Source organism: Narcine bancroftii, chromosome 3 (genome assembly GCF_036971445.1).
Source record: "Narcine bancroftii isolate sNarBan1 chromosome 3, sNarBan1.hap1, whole genome shotgun sequence".
Taxonomy (NCBI): Eukaryota; Metazoa; Chordata; class Chondrichthyes; order Torpediniformes; family Narcinidae; genus Narcine; species Narcine bancroftii.
The window spans coordinates 258,932,997-258,957,478 of record NC_091471.1 but is presented as its reverse complement, the minus strand read 5'-3'; the positions used below and the strand labels follow the sequence as shown (position 1 = coordinate 258,957,478).

Below are 24,482 nucleotides of genomic sequence, written 5' to 3'. Positions count from 1 at the left end.
GATTATAACCTCATCACAGAGAGCCTTTTTGTTTCTCTTATTTCAAGCCAGTCCTCTCCTCTTGCAAGAACCACAAGCATTTTGACCAGGCTGAACTAAGCACTCACAACCCATTTTTCAAATGGGGTTTTCCACAAGCTTGTCATTTTGTCCTGTTCCTGTCCCAGCTGCTGTTGCTGACTGTAAAACTTTTCTCTGTGCCTCTCTCTCTCTCTCCCTTTCTCTCTCTCTCTCCCTTTCTCTCTCTCTCTCTCCCTTTCTCTCTCTCTCTTTCTCTTTCTCTCTCTCCCTTTCTCACTCTCTCTCTCCCTTTCTCACTCTCTCTCTCCCTTTCTCTCTCTCTCTCTCCCTTTCTCTCTCTCTCTTTCTCTTTCCCCCTCTCTCTCTCAGAGAAAAATCTGTTTGACTCTCTCTGCTTGCAAAACCACATGACCCTCATCGAACTGCAAGTTCCACTGCAGACTGTCTGTGGCTCTGACAAGCTCTTTCTTCTGTTGCCTTTTTGTAAACAACAATCCATTAGTGAAGTCTCTGGGGCACTCTCCAAAGCTCTTGCAAAGACTGTTGGCCCCGACATGTCTAGCATTAGCAGAGCTCCAGTATTTTAAATAAGATCTGTTTTAAAGTGTTTGTATGTGACCTACACTAAAATACCTGCCCCAATTTATCTCCCAAAAACATATCTATGTACTGTCACAAAGGAAAAAAAAAGTCAAAGGTTCATTGACCATTCAGGAATCTGATAGCAGCAGGGAAGAAGTTGTCCTTGTGCCGCTGAATGCTCATCTTCAGGCTCCTGTACCTTTTTTCCAATGGTAGAGTGAAGAGGACATGGCCTGGGTGGTGGGGGTCTTGAGGATAGAAGCTGCTTTGTTAGGACACTGCCTCTCGATGGGGTGGTCTGGTCCCCGTGATGTTGCAGGCCAAGTTAACAAGCCTCGGGAGTTTATTCTTGTCCTGAGAGTTGACACCTCCATACCAGCCAGCCAGAATGCTCTCCACAGAACACCTGTGGAAGCCTTTGAGAATCTTTGGAGACATACTGAATCTTCTCAAAGTCCTCACAAAGTATAGCCGCTGGCGAGCTTTCTTTGTGATGCATCAACATGGAGGCTCCAGGACAGATCCTCAGAGACGTTGACACTCAGCAATTTAAACTTCTTCATCCTCTCCACTGCTGACCCCTCGATGAGGAGTGGTTGATGTTCCCCTGATTTCCTCCTATTGTACACAATAACCTCCTTGGTTTTGCTAATGTTGAGTGCAAGATTGTTGTTGAGACACCACTCAGTGAGCTGATCTACTTTCCTTCCTGTACGCTTCTTGTTTCTGTCAGTTAATTAAATGTTTCTTCAACTTCCTACATCTGAAATTGTCTTTGTTTTCAGCTTGAAGTTGTCTATCAAAGTCCCCAACTACTTTTCAGGAAGCAAACCTTTTTTTTTTAAAAGGTGTTGTCCAATGTAATTCATTCTGAAAATTCACTGCTTGGTGATACTGGACTGGGGTGGGGGGGGGGGGGGATAGTTGCATCCCCTCTTCTCCTGGGCTCTGGATGCTGTCATGAGTTTCTCCATCCTGCTTCCGAGGAGCGAGGGAAGAATTTCCCAATGATTCCAGCCGCCCTTACTGGTGGGATGTGAGGAAGGGGAGAGACTGAGCCCCTGCACTGGTGCAGCAACTGACTCTGGGTTAGTGAGGGTCTGCAATGCCTCAGTCAGCTCTTTCACCATTTTCATTTAAATACCTTCACAGATCTATCCCATGGTAGGCCCTTCAACCAATGGAGATCCTTCAATCATAAACTTTATTACTTCTCAACAATTAAAAATTATTGGAACGAATCTCTGAATTTCTGTGCCTCAATGAATTCCCACCTTGTGGTCATTAACAGTGCAGCAGAGGAGGTAAGAGGAATTTGTTTGTTTCATTGACTTGCATTTCTGTCTCTTTGGGACACATCACACCTTGGAGTTATTTGTAAGGGTCAGATTTAATGAGCACGACACTCATGACGTGTTAAAGTCAAGAACTATTATTTCAGATCAGATTTCAGATTTATTATCAGAGTACATACTTGACATCACATATAACCCTGAGATTCTTTTTCCTGTGGGCCAGGCAGAATTACCACTAATTGGCAGTACAAAAAAAACTGTACACCACGTGAACATGTAAACAAGTAAAGAAATGTTAACAAACTAACTGCAATAGAGAGAGAAAAAAATCAATAAAGTGCACAAATAAGTCCCTGATTGAGTTTGACATTGAGGAGTCTGATGGTGGAGGGGCAGCAGCTGTTCCTGAACCTGGTGGTGTGAGTTGTGGCACCTGCACCTTGTTCCTGATGGCAGCAGTGAGAACAGAGCATGTGCTGAGGGATTGCTATTGCTCTCTGACGACAGCGTTCCCTGTGGACGTTCTCGATGATGGGGAGGGATTTGCCTGTGATGTCACGGTCTGTATCTAGCAATCACAGTAGAGCGACTGAGGTATGAGCCGGAGCAGATTATCATAGATTTTTGGGTCAACACTGCCCTCTGCAGCTACAGTCATGTAGTGCTGGCAGGAGGTATAAATTTCAATTTAGACATACGGCTATTTCGGCACACGAGTCTGTGCTGCCCAATTACACCCAATTGACATACAACTCCAGTACATTTTTAAGGGTAGGCATAAACCAGAGCACCAAAAGTAAACCCACCCAGACATGGGAAGAATGTACAAACTCCATGAGGACAATCCTAAATGGAATAAAAGCATAAAACTCTGGAAATACCTAGCAGGGGAAATTAAAACTTCAGTAAAGAATCTTCAACCTGAAATATTAACTGTTTCTTGATGTACAGTAAATAACTCGAGAGGTTGAAATTGATCTACTCTTTTATTCACAATGTACAAGGACCTCATCCTGTGTTGTGACCCGAGTTTCTGGGGAAAGGTTAGTGTGATAGAGGCTTTATAGACTTAAGCAACCCAAATTAACCCCCTTCTAATTCTAAGCGCATGTATATGTAATGTGTGTGTGAATTTAAGAAAAGTTCTTTGGTTCACTGTTCAATCTCACTTCTCCTTCTTCCAAGTTCTTTGGATGCAGGCAATTCTTATACTGTGCACAGAATTTAACATGTATAAAGTTCACCAGGCTGTGGTGCTCAAAAGGTAAATGTTTACCACTCAGGAAGGTTCTTGTAGGGTTTTCAGAGATAGATATTTGTTGTTCCAGGATTTCCACAACTGAGGTATCACCATTAGTCACCTCAAAGTCTCGCTGATGAAACTTGCCCCATCAGGGTTTTCCAGATGGTAACCTCACCTCTTTCTTTCAGGCCACCACAGAGTTCCGTTCTGTACTGCTTATTCCAAGAGAAACATCAGACAGATAGCACTTCTAGCCATCCACTGCTTTGGAACTTTGTTTCCAAACTGCTCTTCCTGGCTTGTTTCAGCCATGACTGTTCAATCTCTTTTCAGTGTCACACACACTAGCTGAGAGAGCTTGTTTTCTTTCTCCCCACCCCCCCACTCTCTCTCCAACTGAGACTTCCAGAAAGCCCATATGATTCTCTCACTTGCAAAAACCCCCACCTTCTTCAGCAAACTACAGGAGTTTTTCTCCTTAGTCAAGATTTTGTCTTAGATAAACAAAACCAAGGAGTTACCTTTCTGTGAGCACTTTGCAGAATGGTACTTGTAGCCAGTTTGTCTCCTCCAAAACAATGGTCTTTCATTTTATGACATAGTTCAATTAGCACCTACTTGTAAAATGTGCATCACATTCTCGAGAGATCCTGCAATGTTACTAAATATGAATTCTTCAGTCCTTCAAATAAGATCTGTTTTAAATGTGTGCATGTATGTAACCTATTAATCTTACCAAAATCCCAAATATTTATAATCCATTACAACAGTCACAGGATGGGGTGGAGCCAGGTAATCAGGAAATCAGGAATATGATATAGTTGAGCATTCACCCCTTGTTTTGTTTTATTGTCCAGCGGGGTGACGTTGGTTACAGGTTAAGCTGGTCTGGTGGCTTGATCTTCCGTACTGACCGGCGGAGTGCCAGTTGTTGGGTTTGCGGCCAGGGATGCTATCTCAGCCTGGAACTCCAGTGCTGTGTCGACCTGCAGAGGGCATGATGGCTCAGCTGGAGTGACTGGGGTGGGGTGGGGGGGGAATGGTGCAGCGGTATGTAATGCATGATTGTGGAAGGGGGTATGCTGCCTGGTGGGTGTGCTCCACAAGGCCTCCCCACACACGCGAGATCTCGGATGGAGATAATTTCCTTGCACCCATCAGGGTAGGCTACATACGCGTATTTGGGGTTCGCATGGAGGAGCTGAACCCTTTCGAATAGGGAGTTGGTTTTATCAACCCTCATGTGTTTGCAGGGCAGGACTGCCCCAGAGATGTCAGCCAAGAGGGTAGGGTGGTTTCGGATGTGAAAATCCTGGGGAAGGAGAAAATTCTTTCATGAGAGGTAGCGAGAGTGGCAGTACATAGCAGAGGTCTGGAAGGACCTCCTGCCAGTGAGAGAAAGACATTCCCCTGGACTTTAGGGCAAAGAGGATGGCCTTCCACACAGTGCCATTCTCTCTCTCTACCTGACCATTCCCCAGGGGTTATAACTCGTGGTCCTGATAATGGCTATACCCTTGGTCAGCAGGAATTGGTGAAGGTCATCACTTATAAATGATGACCCCCGGTCACTGTGGATGCACAATAGGCGAACAAGTTGTGCAGGGGCCCAATAACTGTGATAGTGGTCATGTCAGGGTAGGAGATGGCAAAGGGGAACTGCGAATACTCGTCGATAACTGTGAGGAAGTATATATTACAGTTAGTGGAGGAGAGGGGGCCCTTGAAGTCCATGCTCAGGCACTCGAAGGGGCATGTGGCTTTTACAAGATGTGTCCTGACCGGATGGTAGAAGTGTGGCTTGCACTCCATACAGACCTTGCAGTCGCTGGTTATGTCTCTGACGTTCCCAATGGAGTATGGCAGATTCTGAGATTTGATAAAGTGAAAAAAGTCTCATGATACCAGGGTCACAGAGGTCATTGTGGAGGGCTTTGAGCCACTCCACCTGTGCACTGGCACATGTCCCTCGTGACAAGTGTTACAAGATCAAACTGGCAACCACAAACAAGGAATATCACACAGGGGTAAAGATGAAAAATTATTTTATTAACAAAAATTCACCTTCAAATTTTAATTCAAAATCCCCCCCTTTTATAACAATGCCCACTGGTCACTATGCAAATTTCTATAACAGTGTAAAACTAATGAGAGAGAGAGAGAGAGAAAGCACAAAATTTGAAGTTATCTTGTGTTGCTTGCAGAGAGAGGAACAACTGGCCTGGTCTGGATCCTTCTGGCTGCTTTCGGAATGTTCATCCCTTTTTGAAATGCCCAACATTCTAAACTGTCCTCCAGACAATGACTCATGCTCTGGGCCTTCTTCCACTCCACAGCACCACCCAGTGGTGGTTTATCATCCAAATCCAGAATTTTTTTCCATTTTCTGCACATGTTCAGTCTGTCACCCACTCTCTCAGAAGTCCACTTTCACCTGTCATTTTTAACATAAAACCACACAGCATAACTCTGTAACACCTACCCTGCTAAAAAAAATATTTGGTCCACAAGAACAAATTTTTAAGTATTAATGGAAGTATTACATGAATAAAATAAAATAAACACTCCATTGTTTTTATAATATGTGATTAGATTAATATCTACCCAGATTAACATCTTGACAAACAATCTGCTATTACATTATCTGTCTGGTTTATGTGCGTAATAATTCAATCATACTCTTCTAATAGTAAGCTCCAGTTCAATAATCGTCTGTTCTTATTTTTCATTTTAGACAGAAAAACTAATGGATTATGATCAGTATATATTATTAAAGGTTTTTGAGCAGTATAAATATATGCATCAAAATGTTGCAACGCTAAAACAAGCGCTAATAACTCCTTCTCAATGGTTGAATTATTTTGTTGATGGTCATTAAACTTTTTCAAGAAGTATGAAATAGGATGTTCTACTCCATCACCATCCTTCTTGTGTAACAGAGCAGCGCGAACTGTTTCATCACTAACGTCCACGGCTAAAAAGAATGGCTTTTCTTTTTTTTAAATTTTTTTATTTTTCACACTATAAACCAGATTGACCAAGATACATACAGACATTTTTCTTCTTAAATATATAGTGTCGTTTTCTCCCCCTTTTCCCCCCTCCCTTCCCTCCCTCCCTCACTCCCTTTCCCATTTATTTAAAGTTCAATCTATAAGATACATTAAACCCGTTAAACAATGTTGTCACTTAATAAAAATAAACAAGAAATTTTTACTGAGTCAGTTCTTTTCGTTATCTTCTCATTCTGTCATTTTAGGTGGTGGAGGTCCATGGTAGGATTTCTCTATTGTGTTTCATGTATGGCTCCCATATTTGTTTGAATATTGTAATGTTATTTCTTAAATTATATGTTATTTTTTCTAATGGAATACATTTATTCATTTCTATATACCATTGTTGTATTCTCAAGTTGTCTTCTAATTTCCAGGTTGACATAATACATTTTTTTGCTACAGCTAGGGCTATCGTAACAAATCTTTTTTGTGATCCATCCAAATCGAGTCCAAATTCTTTGTTTCTTATATGACTTAGGAGGAAGATCTCTGGGTTTTTTGGTATATTGGTTTTTGTGATTTTATTTAATATCTGGTTTAGATCTTCCCAAAATTTTTCCACTTTCTCACATGTCCAAATTGCATGAATTGTTGTTCCCGTTTCCTTTTTACAGCGAAAACATCTGTCTGATACTGTTGGGTCCCATTTATTTAACTTTTGAGGTGTGATGTATAGCCTGTGTATCCAGTTATATTGTATCATGCGTAACCTCGTGTTTATTGTATTTCTCATAGTTCCGGAGCATAGCTTCTCCCATGTTTCATTCTTAATCTTTATGTTTAGATCTTGTTCCCATTTTTGTTTAGGTTTACCATTTGTTTCCTCGTTCTCCTTTTCTTGCAGTTTGATGTACATGCTTGTTACAAATTTTTAAATTATCATTGTGTCTGTAATCACATATTCAAAATTGCTTCCTTCTGGTAACCTCAGACTCTTTCCCAATTTGTCCTTCAAGTAGGTTTTCAGTTGGTAGTATGCAAACATTGTATCATGAGTTGTATTATATTTATCCTTCATTTGTTCAAAGGATAATAATTTATTTCCCGAAAAACAATTTTCTATTCTTTTGATCCCTTTTATCTCCCATTCTCCAAAGTAAAAGGGATTAGCTGATTTTGCGTCAATATTAGTTTTGGTAGTTGGTAATTTGTTTTATTCCTTTCTACATGAATCTTCTTCCAAATGTTAAGCAGATGATGCAATACCGGTGAATTCCTACGTTGCACCAATTTTTCATCCCATTGGGAGGAGACACGTGATGGAGTAGTGGCCGGTCAGGGAATTCCAGCCCTCTCCGGAAAAGTTGAAAAAAAAACAGCACAAAACACAAAGGTACAAGAGTAAAAATTAAAACAAAGTAAAAATAAAGGTGAGAAGAAAATGGCAGCGAAGAGAGAAAAGTCGAAAACAATGGGAAGAAGAGAAGATGAAAGAACGTCGGAAGAAGAAGGTGAAGGCCTTACCTGTCCGAGGAGGGCCGCCGCGGAGAGAGAAGCCCGCTCCCTCAGGTCATTGGAAGTCCCGGGCTCGGGACTACAAAAATGGCTCGCAGAGTCGAGTAAAAGTGCGCAACCGCGCATGAAAAAAAACACACTGATGGGAGGGGGGAACAGCTACGGAGTCGATCTCCACAGCTGAGAGAGACACCAGCAACACAGCAACAGATGCAGAGCATGGAAAATAACGACAACAAGAAAGAAGAGGGTAAAAAGAAAACAAGGAAACAACAGATGGTTAACCCAGAGGAAGAAGAAGAAGAACAGAAAGAAACGGAAGAAGAAGAGAAAGGCAAGACAATGGATATATCTTTTTTTAAAGAATATATGGAATCAGTGAAAGAATGGCAATTACAAGAATTTAATGAGATAAAAATAAGAATTAAGAATGCAGAAGAAAAAATGAATAAAATAAAAATGGTCATATCAGAGATAGGAAAAAGAGTGGAAAATGTGGAAGAATGAGAAATAATCGTAGAAATGGAAGTAGAGGACTTAAAAGAGAAATTAGAAGAATCTAATAAAAAAGTTAGAGGCACATGAGCTGTTAGCTCAGAAGATTGATATAATGGAAAACTATAATAGAAGAAATAATATAAAGATAGTGGGCCTTAAGGAAGATGAAGAAGGCAAGAATATGAGAGAATTTATAAAAGATTGGATCCCCAGGGTCCTAGGAAGACCAGAATTACAGGAAAAAATGGAAATAGAGAGGTCACATAGAACATTAGCACCGAAACCACAACCGCAGCAAAAACCAAGATCCATTCTAGTAAAATTTTTAAGATATACAACAAGAGAAAATATATTGGAGAAAGCAATGAAGAAAATAAGAGAAGACAAAAAGCCACTGGAATACAAAGGTCAAAATAATTGATATAGCATTTGTGCAAGAAACACATTTAACTGAATTGGAGCACAAGAAATTAAAGAGAGATTGGGTAGGACATGTAACAGCAGCGTCGTATAATTCAAAAGCAAGAGGAGTAGCTATATTAATCAGTAAAAATATACCAATTAAAATAGAAGAGGAAATAATAGATCCATCAGGGAGATATGTAATGATAAAATGTAAGATATATTCGGAGTTTTGGAATCTACTCAATATATATTCGCCTAACGAAGAAGATCAAAAGTTTATGCAAGATATTTTTTTGAAGGTAGCAGATACGCAAGGGAACATATTAATAGGAGGGGATTTCAATCTTAATTTGGATTCAAATATGGACAAAACTGGGAAAAAAATTAACAGAAAGAACAAAGTAACCAAATTTATAATTAAATCGATGCAAGAAATGCAACTTTTGGATATATGGAGGAAACAACACCCAAAGGAAAAGGGTAGACATAAAACATACTCAAGAATAGACCTATTTCTGTTATCAGCTCGTATGCAAGATAGAGTAAGAAAAACAGAATATAAAGCTAGAATATTATTGGACCACTCACCCTTAATATTGACAATAGAGTTAGAGGACATCCCTCCAAGAATGTATAGATGGAGATTAAACTCCATGCTACTTAAAAGGCAGGATTTTAGAGAATTAATTGAAAGACAAATTAAAATGTACTTTGAAATAAATACAGAATCAGTGAAAGATAAGTTTATACTATGGGATGCAATGAAAGCATTCATTAGAGGGCAAATAATAAGTTATGTAACCAAGATGAAGAAGGACTACAATCAGGAAACAGAGCAGTTGGAAAGGGAAATAGTAAATATAGAAAAAGAATTAGCAATGAAGGAAGATACAACTAAAAGAAGAGAATTGGCAGATAAAAAAATAAAATATGAAACACTACAAACATATAAGGTGGAGAATAACATAATGAAGACAAAACAGAAATATTATGAACTAGGGGAAAAAACGCATAAAATTCTAGCATGGCAGCTTAAGACAGAACAAGCTAAGAAAATGGTATTGGCATCAAGGAAAAAAGACAAACAAATCACATATAATCCAACGGAGATTAATGAAAACTTTAGAGAATTCTATGAACAATTATACCAAACTGAAAACAAAGGGAAAGAAGGCAAAATAGATGAATTTTTAACTAAAATTGAACTACCAAAATTCCAAATAGAGGAACAAAATACATTAACAGAACCATTTGAAATAGTAGAAATACAAGAGATAATAAAAAAAACTACCAAATAATAAAACACCAGGAGAGGATGGATTCCCAATAGAATTCTATAAAACATTTAAAGATTTATTAATTCCTCCCCTCCTGGAAGTAATCAACCAGATTGACAAAACACAAAGCTTACCAGATTCATGTAAAACAGCAATAATTACAGTAATACCAAAGCCAGGGAAAGATCCACTCGCACCAGCGTCATATAGACCAACATCATTACTTAACACAGATTATAAGATAATAGCTAAACTATTAGCAAACAGATTAGCAGATTATATACCTAAAATGGTAAATCTAGACCAAACTGGATTTATTAAAAAAAGACACACAACAGACAATATTTGTAAATTTATTAACTTAATTCATGCAGTAGAAGGGAGTAAAGCGCCAACAGTAGCGGTTGCTTTAGACGCAGAGAAGGCCTTTGACAGAGTAGAATGGAATTATTTATTCAAAGAATTGCAAAAATTCAGTTTACCAGAGAAGTATATTAATTGGATTAAAGCATTATATAAGGGGCCATTGGCGAAAGTGACAGTAAATGGATATATATCAAAGCAATTTAATTTAAGCAGATCAACAAGGCAGGGATGCCCACTATCACCCTTATTGTTCGCGTTAGCTATAGAACCACTAGCAGAATTGATAAGAACAGAAAATAATATAAAAGGGATAAAAATAAAAGATAAGGAATATAAAATCAGTCTATTTGCGGACGATGTTATAGTATACTTAACAGAACCAGAACTATCAATAAAAGAATTATATAAGAAATTGAAGGAATATGGAGAAGTGTTGGGTTACAAGATTAACGTAAATAATAGTGAAGCAATGCCAATGAATAATGCGGATTTCTCAAAATTTAAGAAGAAATCACCATTCAGATGGCAAATGCAAGCAATAAGATACCTAGGTATACAAATAAATAAAAATCTCGGCCATCTATATAAACTCAATTATTATCCACTAATGAAAAAAATTACAGGGCGATTTAGAGCATTGGAAAGATTTACCACTAACACTAATAGGAAGGATAAACTGTATTAAAATGAACATTTTTCCAAGGATATTATACCTATTTCAGGCATTGCCAATACAACTGACAGAGAAATTCTTCAAGGAGTTAAAGAAAATAATAAGGAAATTTTTATGGAAAGGGGGGAAACCGAGGATAGCACTAGATAAATTAACAGAATGGTATAAACAAGGAGGCTTACAAATGGCCAAACTTAAAAAATTATTATAGAGCCGCACAATTAAGATACCTATCAGATTTTTATCAAACAAGGGAAAAGCCAGATTGGACCAGATTAGAACTAGATAAAAAAAAGGGAGAAGATAACCTGAACACATATTATATAAATGGGATGAAAAGTTGGTACAACGTAGGAGTTCTCCAGTATTACATCATCTGCTCAATATTTGGAAGAAGATTCATATAGAAAGGAATAAAACAAATTACCAATTACCAAAACTAATAATGACGCAAAATCAGTTACTCCCTTTTACAATAGATAACCTTTCCTTTAGAGAATGGGAGAAAAAAAGGGATCAAAAGAATAGAAAATTGTTTTTCAGGAAATAGATTATTATCCTTTGAACAAATGAAGGATAAATATAATATAACTCAAGATACAGTGTTGGCATATTACCAATTGAGATCCTACTTGAAGGACAAATTAGGAAGTAGTCTGAGGTTACCAGAGGGAAGTAACTTTGAATATGTGATTACAGATACAATGACAATCAAAAGATTTATAACAAATATGTATATTAAACTGCAAGAAAAGGAGAATGAGGAAACAACTGGTAAAACTAAACAAAAATGGGAACAAGATTTAAATATAAAGATAAAGAAGGAAACATGGGAGAAGTTATGCTCGAACGATGAGAAATACAATAAATACGAGGTTACGTATGTTACAATATAACTGGATACACAGGCTATACATTACACCTCAAAAGTTAAATAAATGGGACCCAACAGTATCTGACAGATGTTTTCGTTGTAAAAAAGAAATGGGAACAACAATTCATGCAATCTGGACATGTGAGAAAGTAGAAAAATTTTGGGAAGATCTAAACCAGATATTAAATAAAATTACAGAAAACAATATACCAAAAAACCCAGAGATCTTCCTCCTAAGTAACATAAAAAATAAAGAATTTGGACTTGATTTGGAGGATGCACAAAAAAGATTTGTTAAGATAGCTCTAGCTGTAGCAAAAAAATGTATTATGTCAACCTGGAAATTGGAAGATAATTTGAGAATACAACAATGGTATGTAGAAATGAATAAATGTATTCCATTAGAAAAAATAACATATAATTTAAGAAATAATATTGAAATATTTGAACAAATATGGGAGCCATACATGAAATACAATAGACAAAACCTACCGGGGACATCTACCACCTAAATTAACGAAAGGAGAAGGAAATGAAAAGAATTGACTCAGTGGAATTTCTTGTTTATTTTTATTTAATGATAACATTGTTTGACTGGTTTAATGCGTCTTAGATTTTGTACTTTAAATGAATGGGGGGGGGAGGTAGGGAGGGTGGGATGGGAGGAGCCAGGGGGGAGAAAATGACACTATATATTTGAAAAGGAAAATGTATATATCTTGGTCAGTGTGGTTTATGGTGTGAAAAAAAATATTTAAAAAAAAATAAAAATTTCATCCCATTTATATAGTATATGTTCAGATATCTTCTCCCCTATTTTATCTATTTCTAATCTGGTCCAATCTGGTTTTTCCCTTGTTTGATAAAAATCTGATAGGTATCTTAATTGTGCGGCTTTATAATAATTTTTAAAGTTTGGTAGTTGTAAGCCTCCTTGTTTATACCATTCTGTTAATTTATCTTGTGCTATCCTCGATTTCCCCCCTTTCCATAAAAATTTCCTTATTATTTTCTTTAACTCCTTGAAGAATTTCTCTGTTAGGCGTATTGGTAATGACTGAAATAGGTATTGTATCCTTGGGAAAATGTTCATTTTAATACAGTTTATCCTTCCTATTAGTGTTAGTGGTAAGTCTTTCCAATGCTCTAAGTCGTCTTGTAATTGTTTCATTAATGGATGGTAATTGAGATTATATAGATGGCCAAGGTTTTTATTTAGTTGTATACCTAGGTATCGCATTGCTTGCTTTTGCCATCTAAATGGCGATTCTTTCTTAAACTTTGTGAAATCCGCATTATTCATTGGGATTGCTTCACTTTTATTTGCATTGATCTTGTACCCCAACACTTCTCCATATTCCTTTTGAACTTCTTCATTAGGCGAATATACATTGAGTAAATTCCAAACTTCTGAATATATCTGACATTTTATCATTACATATCTCCCTGCTGGATCTATTATTTCCTCTTCTATTTTGATTGGTATATTTTTATTGATTAATATAGCTACTCCTCTGGCTTTTGAATTATATGATGCTGCTGTCACATGTCCTATCCAATCTCTCTTTTATTTCTTGTGTTCCACTTCAGTTAGATGTGTTTCTTGCACAAATGCTATATCAATTTTTTCTTTTTTCAGTAAATTTAACAGTTTCTTCCTTTTGATTTGGTTATGTATTCCATTAATATTTAAAGTAATATAGTTCAACATAACCATTTCATACTTTGTTTATCTTTCCTTTCCATTTCCTCATCACCACCTTCCCTTCTTATCCATTTCTTCTTTCTTTTTTTGAACATAGTATAAGACAACATTTCTAAAACATAAAATATTTCTACTATTCTCATATCTAAAATTACTTTAACCCCAATAGTCCCTCCCCTTTCTGAGTTGCCCTTTGTCCCTTGTCGGGCAACCACATCTCCCCTCTCCATTTGGATTTGCGAATTCGCTTGCAAGCGTCAACTGATTTCGCAGTGACTCTAATTCTTCCCCACCCAGCCCCCCCAGAAAAGATTTTAATCTTCATATATAACAAAAGTCATTCTCTTAATTCCCTCCTTACTTCCTTTCTTCCCTTTTTTCCCTTCTTAGTTCTTACCTATATTCTATTTTTTATATATATACACACACACACACACACATATATATATATCTCTATATATATATCTATATATATATCTATATCTATATATATATAGATATATCTATATATCTATATATATATATCTATCTATATATATGTATGTATGTACCTACATACATATAGTTTGTTGTTATTTTTGTTCTTGATACATCTCTTCATCTCTCTGTCTGTTTTGTAGTTGTTCTGCAAATTTTCGTGCTTCTTCCGGATCCGAGAATAGTCTGTTTTGCTGCCCCGGAATAACTACTGCTGGGTATTTTAACATAAATTTATAACCATTTTTCCATAGGGTCGTTTTTGCTGCATTAAACTCCTTCCTCTTCTTCAGGAATTCAAAACTTATATCTGGATAGAAAAAAAATTTTTGACCCTTGTATTCCAGTGGTTTTTTGTCTTCTCTTATTTTTTTCATTGCCTTCTCCAATATATTTTCTCTTGTTGTATATCTTAGGAATTTTACTAGAATGGATCTTGGTTTTTGTTGTGGTTGTGATTTAGGGGCTAATGTTCTATGTGCCCTTTCTATTTCCATTTCTTCCTATAATTCTGGTCTTCCTAGGACCCTGAGGATCCATTCTTTTATAAATTCTTTCATATTTTTGCCTTCTTCATCTTCCTTAAGGCCCACTATCTTTATATTGTTTCTTCTATTATAATTTTTCATTATATCTATCTTCTGAGCTAACAACTCCTGTGTCTATTTAACTTTTTTATCAGATTCTTCTAATTTCTTTTTTAAGTCATCTATTTCCATTTCTATGGCTGTTTCTTGTTCTTCCACCTTGTCTACTCTTTTTCCTATATCTGTCATGATCATCTCTAATTTATTCACTTTTTCTTCTGTATTTTTTATTCTTTTTATTTCACTGAATTCTTGTGACTGCCATTCTTTTACTGTTTCCATATATTCTTTAAAAAAAATATATCCATGTACTTGCCCTTCCCTTCATCTTCCATTTCTCTGTGTTCTTCCTCCTCTTCTTCTGAGTCCACTTCAGGATCTGTGTCCGTTACCTGTCTCTTCTGGTTTTCTTGTTGGGTTGTTTGTTTTATTTTGTTGGGTATTTTTGGTCGTCTTATTTTTATTAAAAGTGTCTTGGTGTTGGTCTTCTTCCTCTGGGATGGTCATTTGTTGTTTCTTTGATTTCTTATTTTTATTCTCTTCTTTCTTGTTCTCGTTATTTTCTATGCTTTCCTCTTGCTGTTGTGTTGTAGTTGTCTGTTTCAGCTGTGGAGATTTACTCCTCAGCTGGTCCCCCCTCCTGTCAGTGTTATTTTTGTCTTGTGCATCGCGCATGCGCGAGGATTCGCGCAAGTGCGGTTGCGCACTTTTGTTTGGCTCCGTGAGCCATTTTTGTAGACCTGAGTTCGGGGCTTCGACTGACCTCAGGGAGCGGACTTCTCTCTCCACAGTGGGCCTCCTCGTACCGGTTAGGCCTTCACCTTCTTCTTCCGACGTCTTTCTTCTTTTCTTCCCATTGTTTTTGGTTTTTCTTTCTTCGCTGCCATTTTCTTCACACTTTTACTTTCACTTTGTTTTGGTTTTTATGTTTGTGCCTTTGCTTTTTCTCTATCTTTTTTTAACTTTTCTGGAGAGGGCTGGAGTTCCCCTATTGGCCACTACTCCATCACGTGACTCCTCTCAAAAGAATGGCTTTTCAAAGTTAGGGGACACAAGTACAGGTTGATGGCATAAAATGGCCTTTAACGCTTCCTGGCATCCATCTGACCAGATAAAATTTTCTTTCTTTCCAAGTAGTTTTGTTAATGGGAGTGCAATTTCTGCAAAGTTTTTATAAAATCTATGATAGTAGCCAATCACACCTAGAAATCTCCAAAGAGCTTTCTTATTACTAGGGATAGGGAACACAGTGATAGCCAATACTTTTGCTCCAACTGGTGCCAGCTGTCCCTGTCCTACCACATAACCCAGATAAACTACAGTGGCATGTCCAAACTTACTCTTGTGCAAATTCACTGAGGTGTGCTTCCACCAGTCTCTGAAATAACTGTTCTAATTCAAGCATGTGTTCTTCCCATGTATCCGTACTAATTACTAAATCATCGATATAGGCTCCTGTGTGCTCTAAACCCTGAATTACTGCATTAATCATTCTCTGAAATGTGCCAGGTGCATTTTTCATCCTGAAAGGCATAACATTATACTCATAGAATCCTGAAGGTATAACAAATGCAGAAATCTCCCTGCCTTTCTCTGTCAAAGGAACACACAAGTATCCTTTGAAAAGACCAATCTTTGTAAGAAACTTAGCCTACCCCGTCTTATCTATACAATCATCTATTCTGGGAATAGGGAATGCATCAGTCTTTGTCACCATGTTTACCTTTCGATAATCTGTACAAAACGTAATTGAGCCATCTGGCTTAGGCACCAGAACACAGGGTGAACTCTAATTTGAACTTGATTTTAAGATTGTCATTTTTGAGCATATAATCCACCTCTTGATCCAACAATCTGCTCTTTTCCTGATTAACCTGGTAAGGATGCTGCTTAATAGGCTTAGCATCACTGACCTCCACATCATGACAAGTCACAGTAATTCTTCTTGGAACATCTGGGAATGTATCCTTAAATTTCATAAGTAATGTCTTCATTTCTTCCCTTTCTGATTTAGTCAAATGCATTAACTTGGTTTCTAAGTTTTGTAAAACTATGGAATTTTCCAGCCTGGGGTTTATCACTTTCTGTGGTCCATGACATTCCACGAAACTTATCTCCTCCTTACTTTCCTCTATAACTAGCACCTTGGTTGGAATCCTAGTCTCCTCCTCAGTCATTTTCTCAAAGTAAGGTTTAAACATGTTTATGTTACAGACCTGTGTCTCTCTTCAATGATCAGGCGTGTCAATGACATAGGTGACCTGGTTAATTTGTGATTTCACCTTATATGGTCCTGAAAAATGAGCTCTCAAAGGGTTTGACTGCATTGGAAACAAAACCAATACTTTGTCACCAGGTTTAATGTCCCTAAATTTTGCTTTTTGATCATACAGAATTTTCATTTTTCCCTGAGCAGTTTTTAATTTTTTTCTTCCCATCTCGCAAGCCTGATGTAATCTGCTTTTAAATTTGAAAACATGATCCAGCAGATTTGTTTGTATATCACTATGTATCCACTGTTCCTTCAACAATAGTAATGGACCCCTAACTTCATAAACAAACACCAACTCAAATGGACTAAAGCCAAGAGACTCCTGAGTTGCCTATCTAACAGCAAACAATAACAAATGGATTCCTTCATCCCAATCCTTATTATTTTCCATGCAATAAGCCATCATTATATTTTTCACAGTTAAATGGAAACTTTCCAAGGCCCCTTGACTTTCAGGATGATAGGCAGACGACACAATTTGATCGGCGCCCAATCCATACACCACCTGTTGAAATATTCCAGACATAAAATTACTCCCTTAGTCTGATTGAATTTCCCTTGGTAGGCCAAACAGTGTGAAAAATTTTAGCATAGCTTTCACAATCATCTTTGCTTTAATGTTTCTCAGGGGAATAGCCTCTGGAAACCTTGAAGCTGTGCACATGAGTGTTAACATATATTCATTTCCTGCTTTGGTTTTTGGCAATGGGTCAACACAATCCACTATCACTTTTGAGAAGGGGTCCCCGAAAGCAGGGATGGGTTGTAAAGGTGCCACTGGTGGTCCTTAATTAGGCTTGCCCACCAGTTGACAAGTGTGACAGGTTCTACAAAAGTTCACAACATCCTTTCTTAATTTCGGCCAATAAAGCTGTTTCCTTATCTTTTCTACTCAAAGATGACCTCCTAAAGGTGTACTATGAGCCAACTTTAATATTTCATTCCTGTAAGGTTTGGGAATTACAACTTGCCTTACTACCAGCCAGTTTTCACTGGCAGTTATCACTTGTGGTCTCCACTTTCTCATCAATATTTCATCTTGAACAAAGTAACCCACTGGCACAGTTTCAATTTCCTGGTTAGACAGAATCTTATCTCTTATCCCAGCAAGATCAGGATCATGCTTTTGTCTGGCTATTAATTCTTCTCTTGACAACAGCAAAGCTGGATCCTTAGGTTTGTCCTCAATGCTTCCCTCCACTACAGGATCATCACAGACTTTCTCTACCTCTACCTTTTTTCTAGACATGGCTCTAGTAATGGCACACGCAGGGTAGATTTCCAAATCTACCAATGGCTAACGTGAGTTTCACTGCAGGTATGACTTTACCCTCTGCTAAATAATTTCCTAACAAAAGAGAAACTCTATCCACCTGCAGACTTGATCTTATCCCTATCGTAACCAGGCCATTAACTAAGTCTGATTTCATCACTATTCTATGCAATGTATAGGCTCTGCTTCACCACCAATGCCTTTAATTAAATTCACATCTCCAGTATCGGTCTCCTCACCAAAATTCAAAATGTTGCTTAATATAAACAATTGGGCTGCTCCAGTAACCCGCAGGATTTTAACTGGCTCTTGATTGGATCCTTCTTTAACTGAAATGAAACCTTCAGTCATGAATGGTTTAAAAATAACCTTAACTTTCTCACTCTGAACACAGGCAGTTGGTACCACCCCTTTCTCTTTCTTCCTTTTCAGTACAGGACAATTTGCTATTCTGTGCCCTGGCTTCTTACAATAGTGGCAAATAGTACTCAAAAATTTTTCCTTCACCCATTTCTCTTCCTCTCTTCCTTAAACCTCACTTCTAGATTTTCTTTCTACTTTACTTGGATTATCAGTAGTATTCCTTTGAAAGGTTTTCCCTGGTGTCCTTATGGGTTAAAGTATATTCCTCCGTGAATTTAGCTAATTCTTGCCAAGTTTTTATATTTTTCTCTGCCAAGTACACTTGAATATTGTCAGGAACACAATTTTTAATCTCCTCAATCAGAATGATTTCCCTCAGTAAATCAAAGTTATTTTCCACCACCGATCAAAACACACAACCTTCCTATAAGCAAAATCCAGGTAAGATTGGGTTGCTGCCTTTTTTAAACTCCCAAACTTTTGTCTATAAGTCTCTGGAACTAGTTCATAAGATTGGAATATTGCCTGCTTTACAAATTTGTAATCAGCTGCTTGTTATACATACAGTGAGACACGAGTACACCTGTTGGGCTTTCCCTTTAAGAACACTTTGTAGCGGGAGTGACCACTGGCCTGGTGGCCATTTTAAATTTACAGCTACTTTCTCAAAATGCTGGAAATACTGGTCTATTTCAGCTTCCTCAAATGGAGGAACTAACCTCACTTCTCGACTGACCAGAAACCTCTCCTACTGACCAGCACGTGGGTTTTGGGCTTCTCCCTCAAATGGGTTAGGGTCTACCTGAATTTAGTTAGTTCTCGCTCATGTTTCCATTCTTTCTCTCTTTCCTCCCTTATGGCAGCTCTTTCCTCCATTTCTGCCTGCCTTACTGCTTCCCATTCGGCTTTCCTTTCTGCCTCTCTTTTTTCCTCTCTCTCTTCCCTTTCTGTCTGCCTTACTGCTTCCCGTTCGGCTTTCCTTTCTGCCTCTCTTTTTTCCTCTAACTCTAGTTTTCTCAAAGCCAACTTTACTTCCTCTGAAGTTTTCTCCTTTGGAAACTGTTCTAATGCAGGTTCTTCAAATACCCCCTTTCCAACATAGCGCTTTAACAATTTTTCGGGCAATTTCCTTTTTTTCATCCCAGTTCTTACTGTAAGAAGTTTTAACTTGTCAACTATAACCATCAGTTCTGACTTCTTAGCCATTTTTAAATTAACCACTGAAGGGTTCGCTATGAACTGGTCAATATTCATAGTTGCTGGTTTTCTGATGGTGATTTATACACTCACTGTTTATTTTAAATTTCAAGCTGGAGGTTGAGTCAAACTCAGACGACTGATAACTAAGCACAAGTCAATCGCCCCTAAAGCTTCCAAATTGGTTTGATCCTGGACGAATCCCCCAAATTATGTTACAAAATCAAACCAGCAACCACAAAGAAGGCATATCACACAGGGGTAAAGATGAACAATTACTTTATTAACAAAAATTCACCTTCAAACTTTAATTCAAAATCCCCCCTTTTTATAACAATGCCCACTGGTTACTATGCAAATTTCTATAACTGTAAAACTAATAAATTCCCCAGTCTAAATATAACATATGCAATTAAAGTCCAAGTTATATTTCCAACCAGCCCACAGAAAAACTTAGACACAAAACAAACACAAAACACAAGACTCACAAAGCTTCGATCTCAACCAAAGCAAAGATCATAAACAAAATTCAGTTTGTTTGGTAAACTGAAGCCAAAAGATCTTTGAGAGAGAGAGAGAGAGTGAGAGAGAGAGAGAGCACAAAATTCAAAGTTGTTGAGTGTTGCTGCAGAGAGAGGAACCACGCGTTTAGTCCAGATCCTTCTGGCTGCCTTCAGAATGTTCAACCTTTTTGAAATCCCAACATTCTAAACTGTCCTCCAGACCATGACTCATGTTTTGGGCCTTCTTCTCCTCCACAGGACCACCCAGTGGTGGTTTATCGTCCAAGTCCAGAAATTTTTGGATCATTTTCTGCACATGCTCAGTCTGTCTCCCACTCTCTTAGCAGTCCACCTTCACCTTGGCTCTCTAAGGCAAACTGTCACTTTTTAACATAAAACCACACAACACATAGGCCAATGCACAACACAGAACTCTGTAACACAAGGCACCTGAGGGCTTGTTGAGCTTCCCCGGCCAGTGCAGGATATTGTAATTTTAGGTAATGTTATTGTTACTGCTGTTTATTATTGAACATGAATGCCTTGGCTCTTTGGTCTGTGACCAAGATAAACTGTCTGCCAGCCAGGTAGTGCCTCCAGTGCCACACCACCTCAACTATCGCCTGAGCCTCCTTCTCTATAGAGGAGTGTCAGACTTCAGGGCCCTGGAGGGAGAGTGTAGCGGGTGCACACCATCAGTTCACGTGACACATGACACCTGACACATTAAGGGCTAGCAGTGCTGGGTGCCAAAATACAGCGAGTGGATCAGATGAAGCCCCTGCCTAAAGGTGCGGGGCACTAATGGTTCATAGCTTTAACCTGCTGGTCCTGTGGACCAGCAGCTGTGCATTAACGAGCTCATTAACAGACAGGGAATAAAATGTCTGTGAATGTCTGTAATAAACCAGACTTCAGTTGACTACCTTTGTGTGTGTTTGCCTTTATTTAGTAGCATCTACCGTAGTAGCCGCTACAAATTGGTGACCCCAAAGTTAAGATTCAACGAATTTGAATCATTATGGAAAAGGAGGACATTTCAACAACAACAACAACTGTCGCTGCCGCTGTGACAGTTAATGCAGTTGGGCTTCATTTGCCTCCTTTCTGGACACATCAGCCTCGAGGGATTTAATGGCGGAAGACACAACATTTTGGCATGTCGTCAGTACATTGGACACGGCCACTGCATCGTGAGGAAGCAAATTTATTGCTCATCCTCCGGCAGAAGACCAGTACACCAGGTTCCGCCAGTTTCTTCTTGACACATTGGAACTTACTAGGCATGAGGGTGGCATGCGTCTTTTGAACATGGAAGGCCTAGGTGACAAGAATCCGTCAGACCTGATGAATGAGATGCTGGTATTGTCAGATGGTCATTCCCATTGTCTTCTTTTCAAAATCATATTTCTGTCAAAACTTCCAGCTCACGTTGCCATACCCATTGGTAACATGGATTTCCGCCGTCCCCATGACGTGGCTCGAGAGGTTGACAGGCTCTATCGTATCCTACACAAGAGTCTTCCCGAATACATCCAGTTTTTGCAGCAGAAGCATCTCCCGCATCCTACCAGCCTCCTGTATCTCAGTCCAATCCAAGAAAGAGGAACGTGCTGATGTACATTGAGAGTAGTGTTTTTACCATCGCCACTGGGGAAAAAATGCCCATAAGTGCGTCCAGCCATGTACCTACTACAGAAAGAAGTCGGGAAATGAGAGAGCCAGCTGCCAGTAGTGGCCTTGTATCTTCAGGACAATGCGGGTAAGCGCAAATTCCTTGTAGACACAGGTGCTGAACTTAGTTTGCTCCTGCTGACCTATTTTGAAAGGACGCATAAAAAATGCCACTTGACCCTGAGAGCGACAAATGGAACTGCCATTCCAAGTTTCGGCACTAGATGAGTCGCAATCGGAATAGGTGGAACCACGTTCCATTGGAATTGTGTCCTCGCTTCTGTCGCTCAACCCATTTTGGGTGTGGATATTTTATGTTCCCATGACTTATTGGTAGACATAAAACACAGAAAATTAGTTCACGCCACCACCTTTCAGAAATATCCACTGGCGTGCATCAAGGGGAAAGTTTCACAGTTCGGAGTACATACGTTACACAAGGACTGCTCTACTCAACAAATTTCTGCATATTCTCACCCCTAACTTCAATGCCTCAAGACCCTATGGTGGGTCTCATTACATAGACACATCAGGCCCACCAGTCCATTCCAGGGCTCATCGTCTGGCGCCTGATAAATTGCGGCAGAATTTAAAGCAATGGAAGAACTGGGTATTAACCAATGCTCAAACAGCCCTTGGGCCTCACCTTTGCATATGGTATCCAAGGAGACAGGCGGATGGAGACCCTGCAGTGACTATTGTAGGCTTAATGTCACTACACCTGACAGATACCCAATTCCACACATACAGGATTTCACCGCCCATCTGCATCATTGCCACATATTTTCAAAGATTGATTTGGTTAAGGGATATCATCAGATACCGATTCATGAAAATGATATTCCCAAGACAACAATTTTTACACCGTTTGTTCTTTTTGAATTTGGCTTAAAGAATGCCGCACAAACTTTTCAGTGGCATATGGACGCTCTAGGCAGAGATTTAGACCTTGCGTATATTTACTTGGACGACATCCTTGTAGCAAGTCAAATGAGCAAGATCACCGCCTGCATTTGCGCCACCTTTTCCAACGGCTCCAAGACTTTGGTCTGACAATTAACCTTGACAAGTGTCAATTTGGCAAGTCAACCATAGAATTCTCAACACACATTTATATTTCTTCTGCTTGAGTAGTCTCTTAGCCAGTTCAAATGCCTTCCTATCCTTCAGGAGTGCCGAGCTAATATCTGGGTAGAAAAAGATTTTGTTCCCCTCTAACTCTAGAGGGGATCCCCTTCTCTTTTCCCCGATCGCTGCCACTCCTAATATTTTCTCTCTGTCCTGTCCAACAGTCTCACCAGAACAGAGTGCGGCCTTTGGGACAAGGTTTGGGGAAGAGTGACCTGTGTGCTCTCTCCATCTCTATTCTTTCACCCAGTATCTCCTTACCCAACACCTCAGGGATCCAGATTTGAAAGAAACGCACTGGGTTCTGACCTTCCACCCCCTCCCTTAGCCCCACTATTTTAATATTGTTCCTCCTGCTATAATTCTCGAGGGCATCCAGCTTCTTCCAAATGCTCTCCCTTTCATTTATTAACTTTTCGATTTTATTAGACATACTATGGATATCATCTTCATTCTTATTTATTCTTTTTTCTGCCTCGGTCACCCTGCCCATTAACCCAGATAGGGTGTTCTGGACCCTGTCCAGTTTTCCCCCCCATTTCCTGAGCAATTTTGTCCACAGCTAGGAAGAGTCTGTTCTCCATCTGCCCTAGCTTGTTAATTACATCTTGCAGGGAGGGCTCTGAGCCTCCCTGCTTACTTTTCCTTAACAGTCCTTTTCCCCTGGGGTTCATAGCTTCACAGCCATTGGCCTCTTCTTACTCCGGATTGCTGAACCCCTCTTCACTGCTGCTGGTGCTCCCTACCTCCTCTGATCCAGTGCTGGACTGACAGGCTGCTCTGCTTCCTCTGAAGTCTTCTGCTGTTGAGACTTCCGCTGAGACTTGCCGTTTCCCTCCTGGCCCACTGCCAGGGCAGACTTAAGTTTCACTCTCTCCCTTAGAGCTGGCAGCAATGCCAGTTTCTTGCAGTTTCCTCTTTTGTTGGGCAAGTCCATTCCCCATGGGGGTTGCCACTGCCTCCCCACACCCAATGCTGACACTGACTTCACCTTGGTCCTTGCATCTGCTGTGAGCATGCCAACTTTGTGATCCTGCTGTGGGAGGGGGACCCAGCCCTTTCCTTCTCTCCAGAGGCTTCCAGAGGGATTTCCCTCCATACCTGCCAGGGATTGACGCTGGATTCGTCCAGGACATGTTCTCCCCATCTAGCAAGTTCCTCCTTTGGAGCTGCGGTTCCCATTTCGGGCCTTGGGGTGGCCCCGCCATTTTCCTCACCACGAGGCATTCCAGGCTTGCCCTCTCACCTCGGTGGTGATTCTTTTGTACTCTTGCTTGCAGACTTCGTTTTTTTTGTCATGTTGCATTTTAAAATTCTTCTCGCGTCCTATTTTTGCATTTTGGACTGTCAGTTGAGGCTTTGACCTTGTTTGTAATCAAAAATCCTGGGAGCTCTTGGAATCTACCTCCTCTTACTCTCCCCGCAACACATGACCTCCAGTGAGCATTATTCTTGAATCACCTTACCATCAGACCTAAAGCCTGAGACTCAGAAAAGGACAGACTGTGGTGCGCTGTTAGACAGAAGCAAACACACAAACCGAAGAGACTGTACAACA

At 39.3% G+C, this 24,482-nt stretch overlaps 1 protein-coding gene across 1 annotated transcript in view; it reads left to right on the top strand.

Annotated features, from left to right (window-relative positions):
- Positions 1-24,482, top strand: part of LOC138758580 (hepatic lectin-like) — a 41,469-nt gene that overhangs the window by 5,612 nt on the left and 11,375 nt on the right. Inside the window, exon 4 of the mRNA XM_069927730.1 lies at positions 1,756-1,907. Within this exon, the coding sequence (XP_069783831.1) occupies positions 1,756-1,907 (152 nt within the window). The remainder of the gene's footprint in view (positions 1-1,755; positions 1,908-24,482) is intronic.